This window comes from Lathyrus oleraceus, chromosome 3, assembly GCF_024323335.1.
Source record: "Lathyrus oleraceus cultivar Zhongwan6 chromosome 3, CAAS_Psat_ZW6_1.0, whole genome shotgun sequence".
NCBI lineage: Eukaryota > Viridiplantae > Streptophyta > Magnoliopsida > Fabales > Fabaceae > Lathyrus > Lathyrus oleraceus.
The window spans coordinates 152,133,264-152,155,628 of record NC_066581.1 but is presented as its reverse complement, the minus strand read 5'-3'; the positions used below and the strand labels follow the sequence as shown (position 1 = coordinate 152,155,628).

The following is a 22,365-nucleotide window of genomic DNA, read 5'->3' as shown; positions in this document are numbered from 1 at the left end:
TTGTCATGTATCCAATTTGCGGGAACTTAACATCCTTGAACTGGAGCTATGCCTTGTATCGCCCAAAATGTCATAACGGTAGTGATAGCAGGCCCTGCAACAATCCTTAACAAAATCACACTCAACCTCTAAATCCTGCGTGCATGATAATTTAAAGAAAATGGATAATGATTCCAATACCATTAGCCATATTACAGATGCCGTAGAAAGGTTGAGTCCCATTGTAAGTTCAAATTTCCACAGTTGGTGATGTTGTTAGGAAGCTTGGTGTGAGAGCGTGATTTCGACTATGACCAAGAGCTACTCTGCATGGAACCACCGAACCTGCGGAAACAGAACGAGTTTAAGGAAATGCATTAATTTGCCGGCTTACCGATGGAATTCGCCCATGATGGAATAGGCATCAAACCGGGCTGGTCAAAACAACATCCAACCTGCAAAACATAGCTAGAGGAATGATGTCCTAAGACATGAGAGGTCTTCCACTCCGTGATGTACCACCTATGCCAATTCATGCTTTGGCTACGGCTCTTGCGAATGCTCCCCCCGAACAGTAAAGGACGATGCTTGGAGAGGCTTTGTATCCTCTGATTAAGACCTGTTGGAACATGATTCAGCAACTAAGGTTACCGGCATGCTTTTGGAGATGGACCAGCCTGAAGTATTGCATTTGATAGAATCACCTGATGCTCTCAAGGCTAAAGTTGTTGAAGCCACGGATGTCCTGAGAAATGTTTCCCAACAAGGCAATAGTCCAGCGGATCAACTAGCTTCACTTTCCCTCACCTCCAATCTTCACTGCGGTAAAAAAAAACACAAATTAATTAGTCAAAGCTGTTAAGATTTCAAAATATCCCAAAATGGAATAGAGACAAAAATGAAGAAGAAAGCACGAGCTCAAAATATCATTTTCGGGTTTAGCATTAAACAGGGCAATTCGTTTCTGAGTACATCCAAAGTAATTTGCAGGGATGCTCCTTTGAACACCAAAGACACCATTTGAAACCCTAATCAGCAGAACATAAATAGTGGGAAGAGAATCAGTGAGAGGGGCGAAAAAAAGTTTCAAAAAGGAAAAACCCTAATCCCAAAAATCAAAGCAAAAACCAGTATTGGAAGAGAGGAGGAGGAAGATTCGAGCTCACCTGATTCGTCGTCGTCGCCAAAGGTGAGATTCCCGCTTGATGTCTCTTTGAAACCGTGGATTTACGCCCTTTTTGTTTAACATTGTTGAGCATCTGGTTTGAGTGAGCAAGGATGAGCGATTTTGAGAACGAGAGAGAAAAATCGGGGGGTTTGAGGTCGTGAGAGAGAGTTCATGAGATTGTGAGAGACGGAGAGACGGAAGTGTCTTTTGCTTTGTTTCCTTATTTCCTTTTTTTAATTTATTTTAAACAGAATAAGTTTTGGAAACCATTATTTTTTTTTATGTTTAAACTTCCTAAGTTTTAGTTAATAAATGGTTTTACATTTTCAATTCATATGCCATTGAAGAACCCAACAGCCAGGCGGCTGGGTTTCTTTTGGGTAATCCAACAGATCTTTTATTATTATTTTAGCTTTTTTATTTTTTAATATTTTTGTTCCAATCCTTTCTGGTTTATATACTCAAATGGTTGTTGTAAATAATAACTAATTATAAATAGCCTAGTGGGGAGAGGGTAGTTTTTAGGTCTTTAGTGGAGTGGGTTCAATACCCACATACGACATTTTTTTTCTTTTAGCATTCATTTTTTCCATGTTTATGTTTTAGTATAATCTCTCCCGTACTCATAGTTTCATTAACATTTAATAACACATATTTGTTTTCTTTTAATTTCATCATCCATTCAAAACCATTTTAAACTATTAAAATCACACTTTTCTCGATTCAATGTCGAGCCCATTTTCATACCCTTGTAAGTCGATTGCTTTTAAGCATCGTCATCAACCTCACATAGCTTACTCTTGGGCTTTCTTACAATGAGCCGGTTCTCTTGCACTTACACTCATGCATTGCATTATTTGTTGTTTGGGCCCGATTTAATTATTTCATGATTTTTGAATTCCCATTTTAACAAGATGTACCCCACTCCCCCGATGTGTAATAATTTTGTACTGTTTTATTTCTTTATGTTGTTTGACTGTTTAGTTAGATACTAACACAAGAATAAAATCAACCATTTCCAAAAATACTAAAATATGACTCGATCCAACGTCGAGTATTTTCTCAAAAAAACAAATCAATTCATTTCTTTTTTCCCATTCTATTCCATTTCTTTCAAAAACCTTCATCAAACGCTTGATTCAACGTCAAGCCACTTTTTTTCTGATAAAAACTCAAAAAATATTAATTTATAGTTAAGACCTTTTCAATAAGGTGGAAATGGAACGTGGTGTATACCGCGCACTCCTGAGACTAGGATTCGAGATGTATATCTCGCCAATCCTAGCTCTCGCCATCATCCAAATTCATCCACTTTGTTCTCTCTCAAACACTTATCCAAATTTCTCTTAAACGTCCATCAATACTTGATCTAGGTCAAGTCATTTTCACAACAAAACTCAAAATACCTAATTCTTATTTAAACACTTTCTCAATAAAGGTGGAAATGGAACATGGTATATACCATGCACTCCTGAGGTTAAGATTCGAGACGTATGCCTCGCCAATCTTAACTCTCGCCATCGCCTAAAATTGTCAATGCGGTTTCTTCAAACCCTTTCTCAATCAAATTCCAAAATACTTAATTCCTATCTTAACCTCTTTCAATAAAGATGGAAATGGAACATGGTGTATATCGTGCACTCCTGAGGCTAGGATTCGAGATGTATATCATGCTCATCTAAGTTCTCGCCATCACTCAAAATACATCCAACTAATCAAAATCTTTTCTCGCCGTCGTGCGACTAATCAAAGAACCTTTTTCATAAATGAAAGATATATTGTCTTAAGCGATACAAAACAATGTTTCGGCCACGATTGTTGAGTAAAGATAAATGACGCTTTTTCCGAATGTAGATTTATAAATCCGTTCGATGTGTGGTATGCGTCCACTCCTTATCTGTTTTGGGTAAGACAATGTTTTCTTCGATTAATACAATATAGCTTTCTCTAAAATCGACCAACAAACAAACATTTTTCTACCCAAAACTACGTAAGCCTTGATTTCTCTTTTGAGATACGTAGGAGCAGGATTCGTAAATCTTGTCAGGCCCACTAATAAAAAACTTAGGTTTAGTCCTTCGTCAAAAATCCAAAAACATTTCTTCTCTCTTCTATTCTTTCTTTCCCACCTAATAAACTTGAAAAGCCTAACATTTTAAACTAACACTAACGCACACAACTGACCTAATGGTTCCCGTTGAGTACAACGGACGTGAGGGGTGCTAATACCTTCCCCTTGCGTAATCGACTCCCGAACCCTGATATTGGTTGCGATGACCATATCTTATCCTTTCTTTTATCTTGGGTTTTATCGATATTTCCCCTTTCATTTTTAGGAATAAATAAAGTTCGGTGGCGACTCTGTTCAGTCCATCATTGCGAGCGTGCGATCGCGCTTCGCTTTGAAGTCGTATCCCCATTTTTTCGAGGTGCGACACCATGGCTCGTTGGTATGTGGCGCCGGTGTTCTTCAATCCAAAAGGCATCACCTTGTAGCAGAAGGTGCCACATGGTGTTATAAAAGTGGTTTTCTCCATATCTTCTTGAGCCATGCGGGTCTGGTTATAATCGGAGAAACCATCTATAAAAGAGAAAACAGAGAACTGAGCGGTATTATCTACTAGCACGTCAATTTGTGGTAGTGAAAAGTCATCTTTGGGACTTGCTCTATTTAGATCTCTATAATCTATGCACATTCTTACTTTGCCATCCTTCTTAGGTACAAGCATAATGTTAGCTATCCATTAAGGATAATTGGAGACCGCTAGGAAGCCGGCGTTGAGTTGCTTTTGTACCTCCTCCTTGATTTTCATAGCCATGTCGGAATGGGTCCTTCGTAGCTTTTGCTTTACTGGAGGGCATTCTTCTTTAAGGGGTAGATGGTGGACCATAATGTCAGTATCGAGGCCAGGCATATCTTGGTATGACCATGCAAACATGTCTTTGTATTCCTTCAAGAGCTCAATCAATTTTGCCTTCACCTCGTCTTATAGAGTGGAGTCGACTCAGACTTCTTTCGCTTCCTCATCTGTCCCAAGGTTAATCACTTCCACTGATTCTTCGTGCGGCTGGATGACTTTTTCCTCCTGCTTGAGCAGCCTTGTCAATTCTTTTGGGAGTTCGTCCTCTTCCTCACACTCTTCATCGGCTTGATTAATCAGGTTGTCAAAGTCGTATGAGACTGTAGCAGAATTGTCATTGGTGGTTGTCGAGGATGATCTGCATGATTTAAGGTCCACGCTTTTATTGGTATGAAAGAAAGGATGATTTGAAGATTTTTTTATAAAAAAAATGCCATTTTGAAAAAGGTGAAATAAATAAATGAAAGGCAATGATCTCATAATTGATTGCGAACATGAACCTTTTTCATTAATGATTAATAAGGAAATTTGATGAGGCCCTGCAAATGATTCCCCCATGCCTTGGGCTTGACATGAGTTCTTTTGATAAAAAGGAAGGAAAACAACATTGGGAATTACATTTCAATCAAGGTCACTTTAGGTATTTTAATCTCGGTCCATTTGGTGGCACCCTTTCCATCAGTCTTTGTGAAGATCAGCCCAACATTTTCTTCTTCTTCTTTTACGGTACATATACGGTTGTCATCAAGGTAACCAACACTTGAGAAGTTTTCGGATAGCGGGAACACTGATCCCCTTGTAGCTATCGGCGCGGGCTTCTTCAAATTCTGGGAGTTGTAACCTAAACTGGTACGGTCCTTGTTGGCAGGAAGTTCAAGCAATCTTCCCCATCCTTGGGGGTGTCCATCCTTTATAATTGTCAGGGCGTCTTTAAGAGATGCCATTGGAGATTCAGCATCTTTTGATTCATCCCTTGCTGGGCAAACCATTTCAATATTGATAACTTCAAATGATTGGAATGGGATTTCCCCCATCTCCCCTTATCCTTCAATGTATCGGAAAGATGCGAGGTGACTTACCACAATATCCTCCTCACCCTCGACAACAACTAGTTTATCATCAGCTAAGAATTTTAATTTTTGGTGGAGCATTGAAGTGACTACACCAGCTGAATGGATCCAAGGCCTCCCAAGCAGACAACTGTAGGCTGGATAGATGTCCATTACAAAGAAAGTGATAAGGAAAGTATGAGGACCAATCTTCATAGGCAAATTCACCTCACCGATTACAGTCCTTCTAGTCCCATCAAATGTTCTTACTATAAGCTCACTCGACTTCATTACGAGTCCTTCAACAGTTAGTTTAGCAAAGGAGCTCTTAGGCATCACATTGAGGAAAAACCCAATGTCTACCAAAACTCTTGATAGGACTGTGTCCATACACTCAATAGAAATATGGAGAGCCTTGTTATGATTCCTCCCCTCGGCAAGAAGCTCTTCATCACTAAAACCCAAGCTTAAGCTAGTAGCAATATTGTTAACTACTCCTTCAAACTAACAAACAGAGATCTCTTGCGGTACGTGAGCTGTCCTCAGAAATTTTACCAAAGCATCCCTATGGGCCTCCGAGCACATTAATAAAGACAACATTGAGATCTTCGAGGATGTCTGGTTAAGCTGATCAACTACTCGATAATCGCTCTTCTTGATGATGCATAAGAACTCGTCTACTTCATTAGAAGGTGCAGGGTCTTGTCTTTGATTAGCGCCATCAATTTGTTTGCCTTTGTCTGAAGTTGAAGGATTGATAGTTCCAATTGGAGTGAGTGTCGGTGCAAATATCCTTCCACTTCTTGTAATTCCACCAGTGTCAGTGATATTGATCATTGGATCACTAGACTTCCACGGTTCTTCTTGAATTTTTTGGCCATGAATGTAGACTGAGGTGTCATACACCCATTGGACTGCCTTGGTCTCAACATACGGGAATGGTGTGGGAACCGTTATTATGATCGGAGTAACATGATTTATTAACAGAGTTAACTGAGAGAAGTCATATGGAATTTGTAGAGGGGGGACTTCGTCGTATGGTATCTCGAGGGTAGACACATCTTCTTTTGTGGACGGGCAGTCTACCACCAAGATCCCTTGGTGTATTAATTGTTGTATGGCAGACTTCAACGTCCTACACTGTTATGGGTTAATCAGATAGTGTTTACAGTCATTACTACAAATGGAAAATGCATTATCCCTCATTAAAGCATTCTTGATCTCGATGAGTGGTGTTTTTAACTCATCCACACAGGACATCAATCTCCTTCCATTCTCAGCTTCCATCATATTCACGGATGCATTGTTGTGAGGGGGCATCGAGTTATTGTTTACATTTGGCCCCTTGGAGGCGAACGTGATTGCCTTATAATCAATAAGATCTTGAACCTTATACTTTAATGCTTTACAATTCTTGATCGAATGCCCAGGAGCGCCAGAATGAAATTCATAGCAGGCATTTGCATCATAACCGGGAGGAAGAATCGCTGGTGGGGGTCCTAACTCCCTTAGTTGTACAAGTGATCCCCTCAATAAATATGGTAGAATATGGCTATAAGGCATGAGAACTGTGTCAAATCTTCTATCGGGCCTTCGCATCCTTTGTTGTTGTTGTTGTTGATATTGTGGTTGTTGACGTTGCGGTTGTTGTTGATACCATTGTTGTTATTAAGTTTGAACATGAATTGCAAATGGTTGTTGTTGACCTTATTGGACGGGAGCTATGGCGACTACTTGTGGATAAGTGGGATTTCTTGTTCGAATGATGGAGGCGGCATTGCTCTTGCCTTCTCGTTTTTACCGTAGGGAACAAAAGGTTTCTTCGATGCACTAGAAGTATTGGCAGAGTTCTGGATCTTTCCCATTTTAATCATATTTTCTATCCTTTCACCGGCTAACACCAGGTCGGAAAAGCCCGAAGAGGTTCTCCCTTCCATTCTATCAAGGTATGGACCTTGCAGGTTTCCCATAAACATGTCTACCAATTCTATTTCTAGCAATGGGAGTTATACCCTAGCAACTAATTCCCTCCACCGTTGGGCATACTCTTTGAAGGACTCCTCAAACCTCTGAGTCATATTTTACAACTGCGTGCGATTAGGTGCCATATTAGTGTTATACTGATAGTGCTTGAGGAATGCCTCAACCATTTCCCTCCATGTGTGAATATGGTTGCCCTCAAGTTGCATGCACCAATCCAAAGATGCCCCGCTAAGGGAATCCTGGAAAAAATGCATTAAAAGTTGATCATCGCTGAAATAGGCAGCCATCTTTCGGCAGTATGCCTTAATGTGCGTCCTAGGGTCGCTATTTCCCTTATATTTTTCAAAGTCCGGAACTTTGAACTTGACTGGAATGATGACCCTAGGTACTGAGCACATTTCTGCCACATCAAGGCCCAAAACATCAGTGTTCCCCATTGCCTTGAGCTTTTCCTCGATAGCCTTCACCTTCCTCTCCACCTCGTTGGTTGCTGAACCGAAGGCGTCATCCTAAGAAGCATCCCTTGGGCTTAAGAATGCATTGTGTTGGTCGTCTATCTCAAAAACATGAGGACAAGGATTGTTGTTTGGAACATCATTAGGTGTATTAATGTTAACTGGAGGATCAACTTGAGGAACTAGAGTCGGAGTCTTGACCGCTGAAGGGGTAGAAGGATTGGTAGTACTGGCACATTGGTTCATTTCTTCTGGCATTTTTGCCATAACCTCTTGGCCTCTTGAGACTACTTGAATAGTCTCCATCAACTGCCACATTTGGGACCACATCTGAAATACTTCCTCCTGAAGGACAACTTGGTTCTCTTGAAGTTGCTCCATGACAACTTGTCGATGTCCTCATGTATCGTATTGAAAAGTCAGCTTTGGAGAATGGTTATGGTCAGAAGAAAAAGGTGGATGGATGAGTTTTTTATGTTTTTGTGTTTCGAAGGATGCAAATGATGCATGATTTTTTTGTGTTAAAGCAAAGCTCTTTTTAGTTATTCGTGTTTATTCATTGCAAAAACTACTTGACGATTCACGTTCACAATCATAAATAAAGGAAAACACAATAGAGAAAAATCACAACTTTCATTTATCCTTTGAAGGGGAAATAGACTGCAATACATAGAAGTTGCAAAATACAAGTAATGGAAGCAAATGAAACAACTAGATATCCACACTAAAAGTGACCCTTCGAGACTTGCAGAGAGCCTCAATGTCGGTGATGAGTTCAGCCATTGTTCTTTTGCAGAACTTGACGATCTTCGGGGGTATTATCTGGGCACATGATCAGATCCGCCTCCTTCAACTTGTCGGGAAAGTCTTGAAGGGCATAGTTAGTTAATACCGTCATGTTGGTGTACTTGTCCCTCCATTCTTCGTAAAGGGCTTGGAGATTATGGATGATTTCGTCCCTTTGAGCAATGGCAGCTTCGAATCCATGGCAACGCTCCTCCCAATGTTTACAGTTGTTTTGCAACTCTATATAGGCTTGGTCATAGATTCCCCTCTTCAAGTTCTTGATTTACTCGCAAGCTCGTTCAAGGTTGAACTGCTCACGCATGAAGCTTCAGTGAATCTTTTCTTTCTCTAATTGCTCCTTGGCTAGAAAGTCCTTATACTCTTTAAGAGTGGTCCTTAGTTCGAGAATATGGGCCTCGTAATCTTCCCTCGCTTCTTTCTTCATGGCATTAGACCTCTCAGCAGTATTTTCAAGGTCCTTGATGATTCGGGACGCTCGATCCAACTCTTCGTTGCGGAAGTCTAGCTCAGAATTAGCTCCTTGTAGAGCTCCACCAACCCAAACTCTTTGTCCCTCGGCTAATCGGAGCTTTTTCTTGCTATCTTCAAATCTTTCACAGACTTGCTTACCCTTATCCTCCAAGACGTGGTTACGTTCCTTGGTACGATTGAGCTAGACTCATAGTTGAGTGTTTTCCAACTCGAGCTCTTTGATTTGGCTTGTAAGTTTATCCATGTCCTCTTCTAGGATAGGCTCGGGCTAAGGCATCAAAGGGAATGAAGAAGGATCAAACAGAAAGGGCATCTTAACCACCCTAGCCCTCTCTTTTACCCACACATAGTAGGGTTCCTTGGCTAGGATGTTTTTCTTACCCCATTCATGGTCAATACGGATTATGCTTGTCCAAGATTTTCTCACTCTTTTCACATTTGAATCAAGCAGATCCACGATATTGATGACAAATGGAATGAAATCTCTTGCCTCGGGGGGACTCATCATGGCGTACCCTAGTTGTCTCTTGAGTATAGCAGGGTTGTAGTTGATGCAACCTTGTGTTCCTATTAAGGGTACGTTAGAGAACTCTCCATATCTTGCGATGCCGTCCTTTGTATCCCATTCCCTATTGTACCATAGAATTGAGTTGGTAGAGAGAGATGCGAACCTTCGTGGCCATGTCAGTTTGTTTTCGGCGAAGGGTCCACTTTGAGGCATGCGGGCCCTCATCCAAAGGTGTAGTGTAGGAGCGCAACAAAGGAAAGTACATCCCTTCTTCTCATGCCTTGTATGGAAGGTATGGTAGAAATCGGCAAGTAAAAAAGGCACCGGATTCTTTGTTAAAAAGACTTCAATTGCTAAGTGATCCATGAACTTGTCCACATTTGGGAAGAGGACAATTCCATGAATCAAAAGTGCCAAGGTTGCACTACAAAAGTCGGGTCTTCCTTTTTTAATCATTTCCCAAGCATGGCCTTCTAGGAACTTTTGAGTTAAACCTCTAATGGATCCTTTAACGCCCCAATTATCCACTAGCTTGTTGGCGTTGATACCCAAGGTGAGTGAGAGCTCGGTCAAACAGAAGCCTTCTTCCAACTTCGGGAAAGGGTTGTACTCGTTGATTGGTCGATTAAGGAGTCTCTCGAGGTCTTCCAAGGTTTGAGAGATTTGGAAGTCAGGGAAAGTGAAGCATCTTAAAGGGACGTCATAGTATTGGGACATTGCAGTGATAGCACCATAGTCAACCTTTTCGGTTAGAAGATCTACGATGCTCCCAAAATTGGCTCTAAACTTGTTGTCTTTGAGAGCTACGACCTTTGAACAGAGGACCTTTAATGAACTGATGTCGGGACTCTTGAAGCGGAAAGTAGAAGTGCTTTTCCTTGTTGAAGTATCCATGATTGTGTCAGAAAATAGTCTTGTAATTCTTCATCCGAACAAACGAAAATATTAAGAGCTTTTCGTATTATTTTGATGATGAATGAATGTATGAATGAATGATTGGTTTATTATTTCCACAGGATTTTAGGCATGGGTTCATGGTTTTGGACCATCGTGACGAAGCATGGAGTTAATAATAACTGCTTAGTAAACCAAGGTTCTTGTTTTGTGTGATCTAAGACTTTTTGGAAAATTGGGTGTAAGACACTGCCCCTAGAGTCATGGATTTCCTTGACTGTCAGCCGCTTATGTCAATTTACTTGTCAGGCGACTGCTCCATCAAAGTCATCTACTCTAAGTGAGATCTTCGTATCGACCCTTACGAGGAAGGCACCTCGGTGGCCTATACTACGCGACCATCGGTCTAGGCTAGCCATAGTTTTAAAGGTTCTAAAAGGGGTCTTAGGGTCATTGACTCTAGTAAAAGAAAAGATGGTTACGCCGAAGCACGACGGTCATCAATCCCCTCAAGAGAATCTACCACTAAGTGAGGTTCTCGTACGACCCTAACGAGGAAGGCACCTCGCGGATCAATACTACTCAACCTCTCTTATCTTAAGCAAAACTCTCAAACTCGGGTAAGGAGTCCTTCACACAAGGTTTTTTTCTTTACAATCATTATTGCTTCCAAAAATTCTTCGTCACAAAACCAAAGTTTCAGACCAACAGGCAAACAAAGAAAATATGTATAGGTTAGTAACAAAAGCAGCATATACAGAAAAAAAATAGATAATAGATAAATCTCTACGTATGTAAAAGAGAAACAACCCAAACTAGGCTTGACTTGCTTAAGGAATTTTGGTGTCCCCAACAGAGTCGCCAGCTGTCGCTAACGGGATTTCACGGTAACGAAACCAGGACTAAAGAGACCCCAAAGAGAGGTAAAGTCAAAAGAGTCACCACCGAATTTTATTTAGTTTACCTCTATCGGAGAGGAGAGAGGAAATAGTCGATAAAACCCTCGGAAAGGAGGCGTGCGCGGGAAGCGCTAAAAGAGAATAAGGAATTGGTCTCGTAATCGAGATTTGGTTCGGAAGTCGGTTACGTAAGGGGAAGGTATTAACACCCCTTACGTCCATGGTACTCCATGGGAACCATTTGGGTTGTTTTACATACATGGGATTTATCTATCATTGTTTTATTTCCAAAAGAAAATGTGTGGAAAAGGGGAGTGTTTTTGTTATTATAGTGCTCGCCAAGGATTGAGGCCCTTGGGCCTACGTATCACTCATTCGGGGATGAGGAATCAGAGCTCCGTAGTTCGGAGTAGAAAATATTTGTGTGTTGGTTGATTTTATCTTTGAAAAAAGAGGTTTTGGGATGATGCCCTAAGGCACAAAAATGATTTTGATGAGTTGTATTATTTTTACCTTGAATAAGGGTTTTATGAAATGAGTGTTTGTGATTATATTGTACTAAAGTCTATGGGCGGAGGTGACTATTCTAGACAACAAGCCAAGCGTCTTGCGTCCAAAATAATTAGAGTAAGGGTAGGAATGCTCCATTATTACTCATTCTCCACCACTTAAGGCTCGTGGCGCACAATAATAATCGTAATTATTAAGTATTTTTGAATTTGGTTATGAAAATGCCGTTTGACGTTGAATCAAGGGTTTGTTTTATTTTGATTATGAAATTTGACTTATGCAACATGAATGCAAAGTAACCAACAAGAAATTAAAGAGTCTCATTGTAAGGTAGCCCAAGAGAAAGCCTTTTGTATGCAAAAGTGACCTAAGCTAAACAAAGGATAATGGTCTTACAAACATGTCCCCCTAAGGTGGTGCCATGATGCCATTCTTACAATATGAATGTAAGTTACAAATAAAATCCAATATTTACAAAGTATCACAAAGATAAGGAAAAGACCTCCAAACAAGGGTCCTAAAATGAAATCCTCTAAGTCCAAGTTGATTAAGAGTGGAATGACTATTTTTGTCCTATCATTTTATCATGTTTTTGTTGTTTTTAATGTTTGATGACAATAAAATAAATAACAAGTAAATAAACATGCATGATGAATTTGTACAATGATGATGATAATGAGTACTTTAATGTAAATTACAAGGTAATGACATAAAAGTAAATTACAAGATAAAGAAACAATATCACAATAATAATGGTTAGTGAATATAAATGATATAAAACAAATATAAGTCAATAATACCAAAATCACAATAACAAAGGTTAATGATAAACAAAATTAATGAAATATAATTAGTGGTTAGTAACATGTACAAAAATGAATATTTTTTTAAGACAATAGGCCAAAAAGACTTAAAATATGACAAATTAAGGGATAGCTTATCATTGATGCAAAGTATTGAAGATGATTAAAAAATCAACTAACAATAGATTTGTAACAAAGAAAGTTATGCAACCTTAAGTCCATCTAATGATATTTAAAAAAAAGTGATTTGTTCACTTTCTTTTATTTGTACTCCTATTTTATTTAGCAAGATAATAAGGTAGTAAATAAATTAGCATAATGTAAATGATATAGTTAGACAACAATAAACATAAACATAAAATACTTGAAATAAAGTGAACAATAAAATAACAAAAAAAATAAAGTGCAATAATATAAATGTTAGAAGTTAGTAGTTAGTGAACATAAACATAAAGTAAATGAAATAAAATGAACAATAAAATAAATTGTAAGGAATTAAAGTGCAATAATATAAATGTTAGGAGTTAGTAATTAGTAGTTAGTAACAATAAGCAAATGAATTAGCAAGTTAATGTAAAAATATGGTTTCGTCTATGCATCAAATGACCCAAATATGGTAAAATAGAGACTATCTATCAATGCCTCAAAGTATCATGGACGATCTATTGATCAACCATTAATAGGTTTGAAACATTGAAGATTTAATTAACTCTAAACAACCATGATCATGATCTAATAGACCTCATCAACAAAACAAATACAACAACAAGTCCACAATAAAAGAAAATGATAACACACAAACCAACCACAAAAAAGGTGAACAAAAAGATAGTAAGAGTAAAAAATCTAAAAAAAAGTGAGTAAACCAAAGTTAATCATTTTTTCAAGCTTGAATCTAAATCATCTCAAAAGACCAACCAAGAACAAGCAACAATTTTTAATAAAAAAAACAGAACCCAAAAGTTAAAAAGTTTAAGTTAAAATCATTACCCCAAAAATGTGAAAAAAGCTAGGTAGAAATGGTGTTTAGCTTAAATGTGAAGCAAGAGGTTTGGGATGAAAATATTTGTGGTGAAAGCTTAGTAAAGGGGCTGAGTTATGAGTGTTAGAGAGTGAGAAATTTTAAGGAAAAAAATGTGAAAATGGAAGAAAAGTTGGTGGGGGTGACTTTTGGGAGAGAAAAGTTTTTTGGTTTTGATTTAGGTTTGGAGAAAAGGGGGGTTGGATGATTTCTTTTCCAGAATTTTTAGGGGTTAGAAAGCATGAAAAATGAGGGGGAATAATGCATCTATTTATAGGGAAATCAAGTGGGTAAGTGGGGGAAACCAAATATCCTTTGTGCAAAAAAAAGGCTTATTTTTTGTGTCTGCGCAGTGGAAATCGATTTACCTAATTGGGTAAATCGATTTTTTTTTAATTTTAAATTCATGCCTTTATCCCATGCAATATGCCTTTGGTTATGAATGTTAATATAATTATGGTGATGGAGCAATGAATACATGTATATGTAACAGGATCATAGATCTGATGAAAGTTGTTTCAGGGTAAGGTGAATTTTGGGGTATGACAGCTGCCCATATTTAATTTTCTCGGACCTGAATATATGGATAGCGACGGCTTCCAATGTGTTTTAAGGTAAGAGAAAATTAAATACTAATGGGAGTAACCAGAAATTTACCTGTTGGAGAATGTTAGAATTTGTTGGGGATTATGTGTGGTTATGATGATTATGCATGCAATGTGATGTATGCACCCTAAGTATCTTCTTAATGAGAAAACTTTGATGTGAAAATCCCAAGAAAAAAAATAAGGGAATAAAACTTCACTAGGGAATGAGAACAATGGTGGTCGTTCCTAGCAACGGCCAGGGAAAAATAACATGGTGTTTCTTAGCAACGACTGGAACACCTAACATGTATTGGGGGTCAAACAAACGAATTCAGTGATGATTCTTGGTAATGTCTAGGATACCCGACTTAGTGGGGATGATAAATGATTTCAAATGATGATGTTTGGCGACGGATGTACCATTTAAACCGTTTGGGGAGAAAAGACAAGGTACGATGACGATTCCTAGCGACAATTGGAATACCCGACTCTTGAGGGGAAAAAGGGGTTGTTCAATGGTGATTCTTAGCAATGGTTAGTTTACTCAACTCGACTAGAGATACAACTTCATGATGGTACAATGATGATCCTTAGCGACGACAAGAATACCTAAAATCCGCCGAAAAGATCAAACAGTTCAGTGATGATTCTTAGCAACGACTATAATACCTGATTCTGCTGAGAAGAATATAAATCTCAAGTGACGATTCCTAGCAATGACTGGAATACTTGACATCTACTGGAGAAAATGAATTCAAGGATGATTCTCAGCTATGAATGTCTGACTCGGCTTAGGGAATGAGCCCAAAAGGCCTCTAATCTAAAAAATGTGAATTGAGTGACGATTCTTAACAACGACTAAGAATACCTGACTCTACGAAGAAAATATGTTGATGACTTTCTAGGGATAGAAGAAGTACAATGATGTTTCTCAGCAATGACTAGAAGGCCTGACTCCTCTAGGGAAACTTGACAATAAAACGAAACAGCTTAGCGACGATTCCCAACAACGGCTGGGACGCGCGACTGTGCTTGGGAAATGTTTTAAGGGTGAACATTGATTTTACTGGGGAAAATTCCTAACAATAGTTGGGAAATTCCAAACTCTGACGAGTTAATTTGAGTAAGTTAAGGAGATACTTATTATGTGATGTTATGTATGCCAATGCGTGTTTGGGCTTTCGTGGGAAATATATAAAATGCAGGGTTTACAAGTTATGCCAAGTATGTTTGGGCTTTGCGAATGAGTGTATTTGGGGAATGCCAATGGCGATTGGGCTTTAAAAAGGGTGATTGAGGGAAGTGTACTGACTTTCCGATACTTGAGAAATTGGAACTCGACGTTCAAGCAAGCGCTGAATGTAATGTTTGGGAATTCCTACTAGGGGGAGAAATGATTGGCCAAGTCCAAGGGACTGTGTGGCACCCTCAGGTTGGAAATTTCAAATGTGTTTTGGTTACCTTTAGCAAATTTCGGAAAGAGTTGCAATTCGATATTGTCTCTCTTATAGTTTTTTTTTAAAAGGGTCTTTTAATCGAAAAAATTTCCAATGTAATATTATTTAGGCAAAAAGTCATATTTCACAGACAAAGCAAGAAAAGTAAAAATATGGAACACATGTGAGGGAACTGATTTTATTGATAAGTGGTCCCCCCAAAAATGGGGATTTTGTACAAAGGAAGCAATTCCTAAAAGAGGTGATTGCGAAAAGAAAACGATAATTGTAATGGCAATGAAACATCTCGGGTTTCCACCAAATTCCAACTCTGTTATAGCCTCTATGCCTTTGGTCGCCCTTTGATCTTGCTTTTTGAAGGAGGGTGATAGGATTGACTTGCTAGGGGACCCACATAATTGACTCGCCAAGGAATGAAGAAGGATTCCTTGCGGGATGCAGCCTCTTGCTCTTATTAAATCTCTGATGTTTGCCTAGACCGCCCTTTCGGGTTTTCAGTCAACTGAGATACCCATTTTTGCATAAGTTGTCCTTTTGGGTTTTCAACATATCGGGCTTTTTTTTTTAATATTATATATATATATATATATATATATATATATATATATATATATATATATATATATATATATATATATATATATATATATATATATATATATATATATATATATATATATATATATATTTAAGCATTGTATTTTTTAACTGCATCCGCATTCATCGAGGATGGAAGATCTTCACCATCCATAGTTGCAAGGATCAAGGCTCCTCCGGAGAAGACCTTTCTTACAACATATAGGCTTTCGTAGTTTGGCGTCCATTTTCCCCTTGGGTCAGTATGGATTGGAAAAATCTTCTTCAATACGAGGTCTCCAGCCTTTAGGCTACGGGGGAAAACCTTTTTGTTATGTGCCTTCTTGATAAGTTTTTGATAGAGTTGGCCATGGCAGATGGTTGTTAAGCGCTTCTCATCAATGAGGTTTAGTTGGTCAAGTCGAGCTTGTACCCACTCAGACTCCTCAAGCTTAACATTTGTCAAAATCCTTAAGGAAGGAATCTCTACTTCGACCGGTAAGACTTCATCCATGTCGTGCACAAGGGAGAAGGGAGTTGCCCCAGTGGAAGTGCGTACGGAAGTACGATAGCCGTGTAATGCGAATGGGAGCATTTCGAGTCAATCTTTGTAGGTTTCCACTATCTTTTGCATGGTCTTCTTGATGTTTTTGTTAGCTGCCTCAACAACGTCATTCATCTTAGGCCTATAAGGCGATGAGTTGTGGTGGTCAATCTTGAAATTTTGGCATAGCTCTTTCATCATTTTATTATTGAGGTTAGATGCATTATCAGTAATGATCTTGTTGGGGACCCCATAACGATAGATGATTTCTTTCCTGAGGAATCAAGTCACCACTTGTCTGGTAATGTTGGCGTACGAGGCTGCTTCTACCCATTTCGTGAAATAGTCAATGGCTACAAGGATGAAGCAGTGTCCATTCGAGGCAGTTGGCTCTATGCGTCCGATCACGTCAATGCCCCACATGGCGAAAGGCCAAGGTGATGTTAGGACATTGAGAGGCGTTGGCGACACATGGATCTTATCGGCGTAGATCTGACACTTGTGGCAGGTTTGGACGTGGCGATGACAGTCAATCTCCATAGTCATCCAGTAGTATCTGGCCCTTAAAATTTTCTTTATTATAGTGCTCTCACTGGCATGCGTCCTAAAGGATCCTTCATGAATTTCCATTATAATCTGGTTTTCTTCTTGCTTGTTCACACATCTAAGCAAAACCGAATCATAATTTCTCTTGTATAATACCCCTCCATTTAAGAAGAATTTGGATGATAGTTTTCGAAGATACTTCTTGTCGGTGATGGACGCGTCCGCATGATACTCTTGGTTCTCTAAGAATTTCATGATGTCATAGAACCAAGGATAAACGTCAGCTTCGTCTTCTGTTGCCAGACAGTAAGCAGGTTCGTCCAAGTAGTTTAGGTGAAAGGACAGCGCTTCGTTCTTCCACTTAACTTTAAACATGGACGCCAAAGTTGCCAAAGCGTCAGCTAGCTGATTCTCTTCTTGAGGGATGTGGTGGAATGTAATTTCATCGAAGTAGGGGACTAGTTTCAAGATATGCTCTTTGTAAGGAATGAGCTTGTGATCTCTAGTATCCCAATCTCCTTTGACTTGGCTGATTACCAAGGCTGAATCTCCATAGACTTCTAGGATTTTGATTCTAAGTACGATAGCAGCTTCAATACCAAAGATACAAACCTCGTATTCGACCATATTGTTTGTACATTCAAAATATAATCGGGCGGTGAAGGGGAGGTGGAAATTAGTTGGAGAAATGATTACTGCCCCAACGCCATTGCCATGAGCATTATAAGCTCCATCAAAAACCATGGTCCATCGAGATCCAGGCTCGGGTCCTTCCTCGGGACCTAGGATGTTGCAATCCCTAATCAACATGATATCCTCGTCGGGGAATTCAAAACCCATAGACTGATAGTCCTCTAAGGGATGTTGTGCAAGATAATCAGACAATACACTCCCTTTGATGGCCTTTTGAGTGACATGTTGGATATCGTACTCGGTTAAAGTCATTTGCCATCGGGCTACTCTACCGGTTATAACCGACTTCTCAAAGATGTATTTGATAGGATCCATCTTAGAGATTAACAATGTCATATGAGTGAGCACGTACTGTCTTAAACGTTTGATAACCCATGCTAGTGCACAACAAGTCTTTTCAAGCATCAAATACCTACTCTCACAATCAGTGAACTTCTTGCTCAAGTAGTATATTGCATGATCTTTTCTACCAATCTCGTCATGTTGGCCGAGAACACAACCCATTGATCCTTCGAGAACAGTGAGATACATGATCAATGGTCTACCAGGTACAGGAGGCATCAACACATGAGGTTCTTACAAATATTCCTTTATTTTCTCAAATGCATCTTGGCAATCATCGTTCCAAATGATGGCTTGATCCTTTCGAAGAAGTTTGAAGATTGGATCACAAGTGGCAGTGAGGTGAGATATGAACCTAGCGATGTAGTTCAATCTACCTAGGAATCCTCAGACTTCCTTCTCGGTTTTGGGTGCAGGCATAGTTTGTATGGCCTTTACTTTCTCAGGATCTACTTCGATGCCACGTTGACTGAAGATAAAACCTAACAATTTGTTGGATCTTACCCCAAATGTGAATTTGTTAGGATTAAGCCTTAATTTGAACTTCCTCAACCTCTCAAACAACTTTTATAGATTTACAAGGTGTTCTTCTTCGGTTTGAGACTTGGCTATCATGTCATCAACGTAAACCTCAATCTCTTTATGGATCATATCATGAAAGAGAGTGACCATGTGTCATACCCCGATTTTGGTCCTGAATTTTTTTCATTTTTTCATTTTTATTTGGCACTTGGCCTAAAGTTCATTTGCATACATTCATGACCAAAGGCAACCATCCATTCCCAAATCCATATATTTTCGATAAATATTGGTCATTATCTAGTTTTTTTGATCATGGTGTGGTTTGATTATGAAATGGATTCTAAATATTTGACTCTTTTTTATTTTTTCAATTTTAATTTCAAATTAAGTCTAATTCCAAATTTCAATTTAATCTTAATTGTATTTTTACTAATGATTCAAATTCTAATTGATTTTTAATATCCAAATAAATGTTAGAATTTGACATCAAAGTAATTTTAGCAAATTATAGATTAAGTTGATTTTAATTGGTTTTATTTGGCTTTTTTGATTTTTAATTGACATTTTGATTAGTCTCGGATTATTCCTAAAAATCCATATCCATTTTATAACCAAACATGATCCATCTTCCATCCATAGTTCATCTCAAACCAAAATAGCACATACAGACATTTCATAACATTGAACAATATTTAGCTTTCAAGCATTTCCAAAACCATATTCATACATACATGTTTCTCCCAAATGCACGTCCATTTTTACAACAGTAAACCATATTTCACCAAGTAAAAGCATCCTAATTACAAACCATGACTCATTCAAACCAAAGCCATTGCTTCATTTCACGGACCTTTGATTACAATGTTTGAAACGAAATGCAAAATTCAAACCAACACATTCACATTTCAAAGCTGCTACAACCTTGGGCAATTCCCGAAATTACAGCGGATTCTCATTTGTTACATCCAATTTTCAAATTCACAAAATAGAACCTTCATGACAATACAACACACAAAAAAAACACAAATTAATTAGTCAAAGCTGTTAAGATTTCAAAATATCCCAAAATGGAATAGAGACAAAAATGAAGAAGAAAGCACGAGCTCAAAATATCATTTTCGGGTTTAGCATTAAACAGGGCAATTCGTTTCTGAGTACATCCAAAGTAATTTGCAGGGATGCTCCTTTGAACACCAAAGACACCATTTGAAACCCTAATCAGCAGAACATAAATAGTGGGAAGAGAATCAGTGAGAGGGGCGAAAAAAAGTTTCAAAAAGGAAAAACCCTAATCCCAAAAATCAAAGCAAAAACCAGTATTGGAAGAGAGGAGGAGGAAGATTCGAGCTCACCTGATTCGTCGTCGTCGCCAAAGGTGAGATTCCCGCTTGATGTCTCTTTGAAACCGTGGATTTACGCCCTTTTTGTTTAACATTGTTGAGCATCTGGTTTGAGTGAGCAAGGATGAGCGATTTTGAGAACGAGAGAGAAAAATCGGGGGGTTTGAGGTCGTGAGAGAGAGTTCATGAGATTGTGAGAGACGGAGAGACGGAAGTGTCTTTTGCTTTGTTTCCTTATTTCCTTTTTTTAATTTATTTTAAACAGAATAAGTTTTGGAAACCATTATTTTTTTTTATGTTTAAACTTCCTAAGTTTTAGTTAATAAATGGTTTTACATTTTCAATTCATATGCCATTGAAGAACCCAACAGCCAGGCGGCTGGGTTTCTTTTGGGTAATCCAACAGATCTTTTATTATTATTTTAGCTTTTTTATTTTTAATATTTTTGTTCCAATCCTTTCTGGTTTATATACTCAAATGGTTGTTGTAAATAATAACTAATTATAAATAGCCTAGTGGGGAGAGGGTAGTTTTTAGGTCTTTAGTGGAGTGGGTTCAATACCCACATACGACATTTTTTTTCTTTTAGCATTCATTTTTTCCATGTTTATGTTTTAGTATAATCTCTCCCGTACTCATAGTTTCATTAACATTTAATAACACATATTTGTTTTCTTTTAATTTCATCATCCATTCAAAACCATTTTAAACTATTAAAATCACACTTTTCTCGATTCAATGTCGAGCCCATTTTCATACCCTTGTAAGTCGATTGCTTTTAAGCATCGTCATCAACCTCACATAGCTTACTCTTGGGCTTTCTTACAATGAGCCGGTTCTCTTGCACTTACACTCATGCATTGCATTATTTGTTGTTTGGGCCCGATTTAATTATTTCATGATTTTTGAATTCCCATTTTAACAAGATGTACCCCACTCCCCCGATGTGTAATAATTTTGTACTGTTTTATTTCTTTATGTTGTTTGACTGTTTAGTTAGATACTAACACAAGAATAAAATCAACCATTTCCAAAAATACTAAAATATGACTCGATCCAACGTCGAGTATTTTCTCAAAAAAACAAATCAATTCATTTCTTTTTTCCCATTCTATTCCATTTCTTTCAAAAACCTTCATCAAACGCTTGATTCAACGTCAAGCCACTTTTTTTCTGATAAAAACTCAAAAAATATTAATTTATAGTTAAGACCTTTTCAATAAGGTGGAAATGGAACGTGGTGTATACCGCGCACTCCTGAGACTAGGATTCGAGATGTATATCTCGCCAATCCTAGCTCTCGCCATCATCCAAATTCATCCACTTTGTTCTCTCTCAAACACTTATCCAAATTTCTCTTAAACGTCCATCAATACTTGATCTAGGTCAAGTCATTTTCACAACAAAACTCAAAATACCTAATTCTTATTTAAACACTTTCTCAATAAAGGTGGAAATGGAACATGGTGTATACCATGCACTCCTGAGGTTAAGATTCGAGACGTATGCCTCGCCAATCTTAACTCTCGCCATCGCCTAAAATTGTCAATGCGGTTTCTTCAAACCCTTTCTCAATCAAATTCCAAAATACTTAATTCCTATCTTAACCTCTTTCAATAAAGATGGAAATGGAACATGGTGTATATCGTGCACTCCTGAGGCTAGGATTCGAGATGTATATCATGCTCATCTAAGTTCTCGCCATCACTCAAAATACATCCAACTAATCAAAATCTTTTCTCGCCGTCGTGCGACTAATCAAAGAACCTTTTTCATAAATGAAAGATATATTGTCTTAAGCGATACAAAACAATGTTTCGGCCACGATTGTTGAGTAAAGATAAATGACGCTTTTTCCGAATGTAGATTTATAAATCCGTTCGATGTGTGGTATGCGTCCACTCCTTATCTGTTTTGGGTAAGACAATGTTTTCTTCGATTAATACAATATAGCTTTCTCTAAAATCGACCAACAAACAAACATTTTTCTACCCAAAACTACGTAAGCCTTGATTTCTCTTTTGAGATACGTAGGAGCAGGATTCGTAAATCTTGTCAGGCCCACTAATAAAAAACTTAGGTTTAGTCCTTCGTCAAAAATCCAAAAACATTTCTTCTCTCTTCTATTCTTTCTTTCCCACCTAATAAACTTGAAAAGCCTAACATTTTAAACTAACACTAACGCACACAACTGACCTAATGGTTCCCGTTGAGTACAACGGACGTGAGGGGTGCTAATACCTTCCCCTTGCGTAATCGACTCCCGAACCCTGATATTGGTTGCGATGACCATATCTTATCCTTTCTTTTATCTTGGGTTTTATCGATATTTCCCCTTTCATTTTTAGG

General features: G+C 38.3%; 1 protein-coding gene across 1 annotated transcript; it reads right to left on the bottom strand.

Moving 5' to 3' along the window:
- Nucleotides 1-5,048: 5,048 nt before the first annotated feature.
- Nucleotides 5,049-6,656, bottom strand: LOC127130154 (uncharacterized). The gene is made up of 3 exons (XM_051059220.1): nucleotides 6,227-6,656; nucleotides 5,613-6,139; nucleotides 5,049-5,561 (listed from the first exon to the last, which is right to left on the bottom strand). Exons 1-3 carry the CDS (start codon nucleotides 6,654-6,656, stop codon nucleotides 5,049-5,051), a joined length of 1,470 nt encoding a protein of 489 aa, XP_050915177.1.
- Nucleotides 6,657-22,365: the final 15,709 nt, after the last annotated feature.

What these genes read in the sequence shown, in the direction of transcription:
- LOC127130154 (XM_051059220.1), bottom strand. Translation starts at nt 6,656, where the DNA reads ATGCGAAGGCCCGATAGAAGATTTGACACAGTTCTCATGCCTTATAGC. An exon ending in TTCCATTTGTAGTAATGACT is followed by an intron (nt 6,140 to 6,226) that starts GTAAACACTATC and finishes TCTTGGTGGTAG; the next exon opens with ACTGCCCGTCCACAAAAGAA. An exon ending in AGGCCCATAGGGATGCTTTG is followed by an intron (nt 5,562 to 5,612) that starts GTAAAATTTCTG and finishes TCTGTTTGTTAG; the next exon opens with TTTGAAGGAGTAGTTAACAA.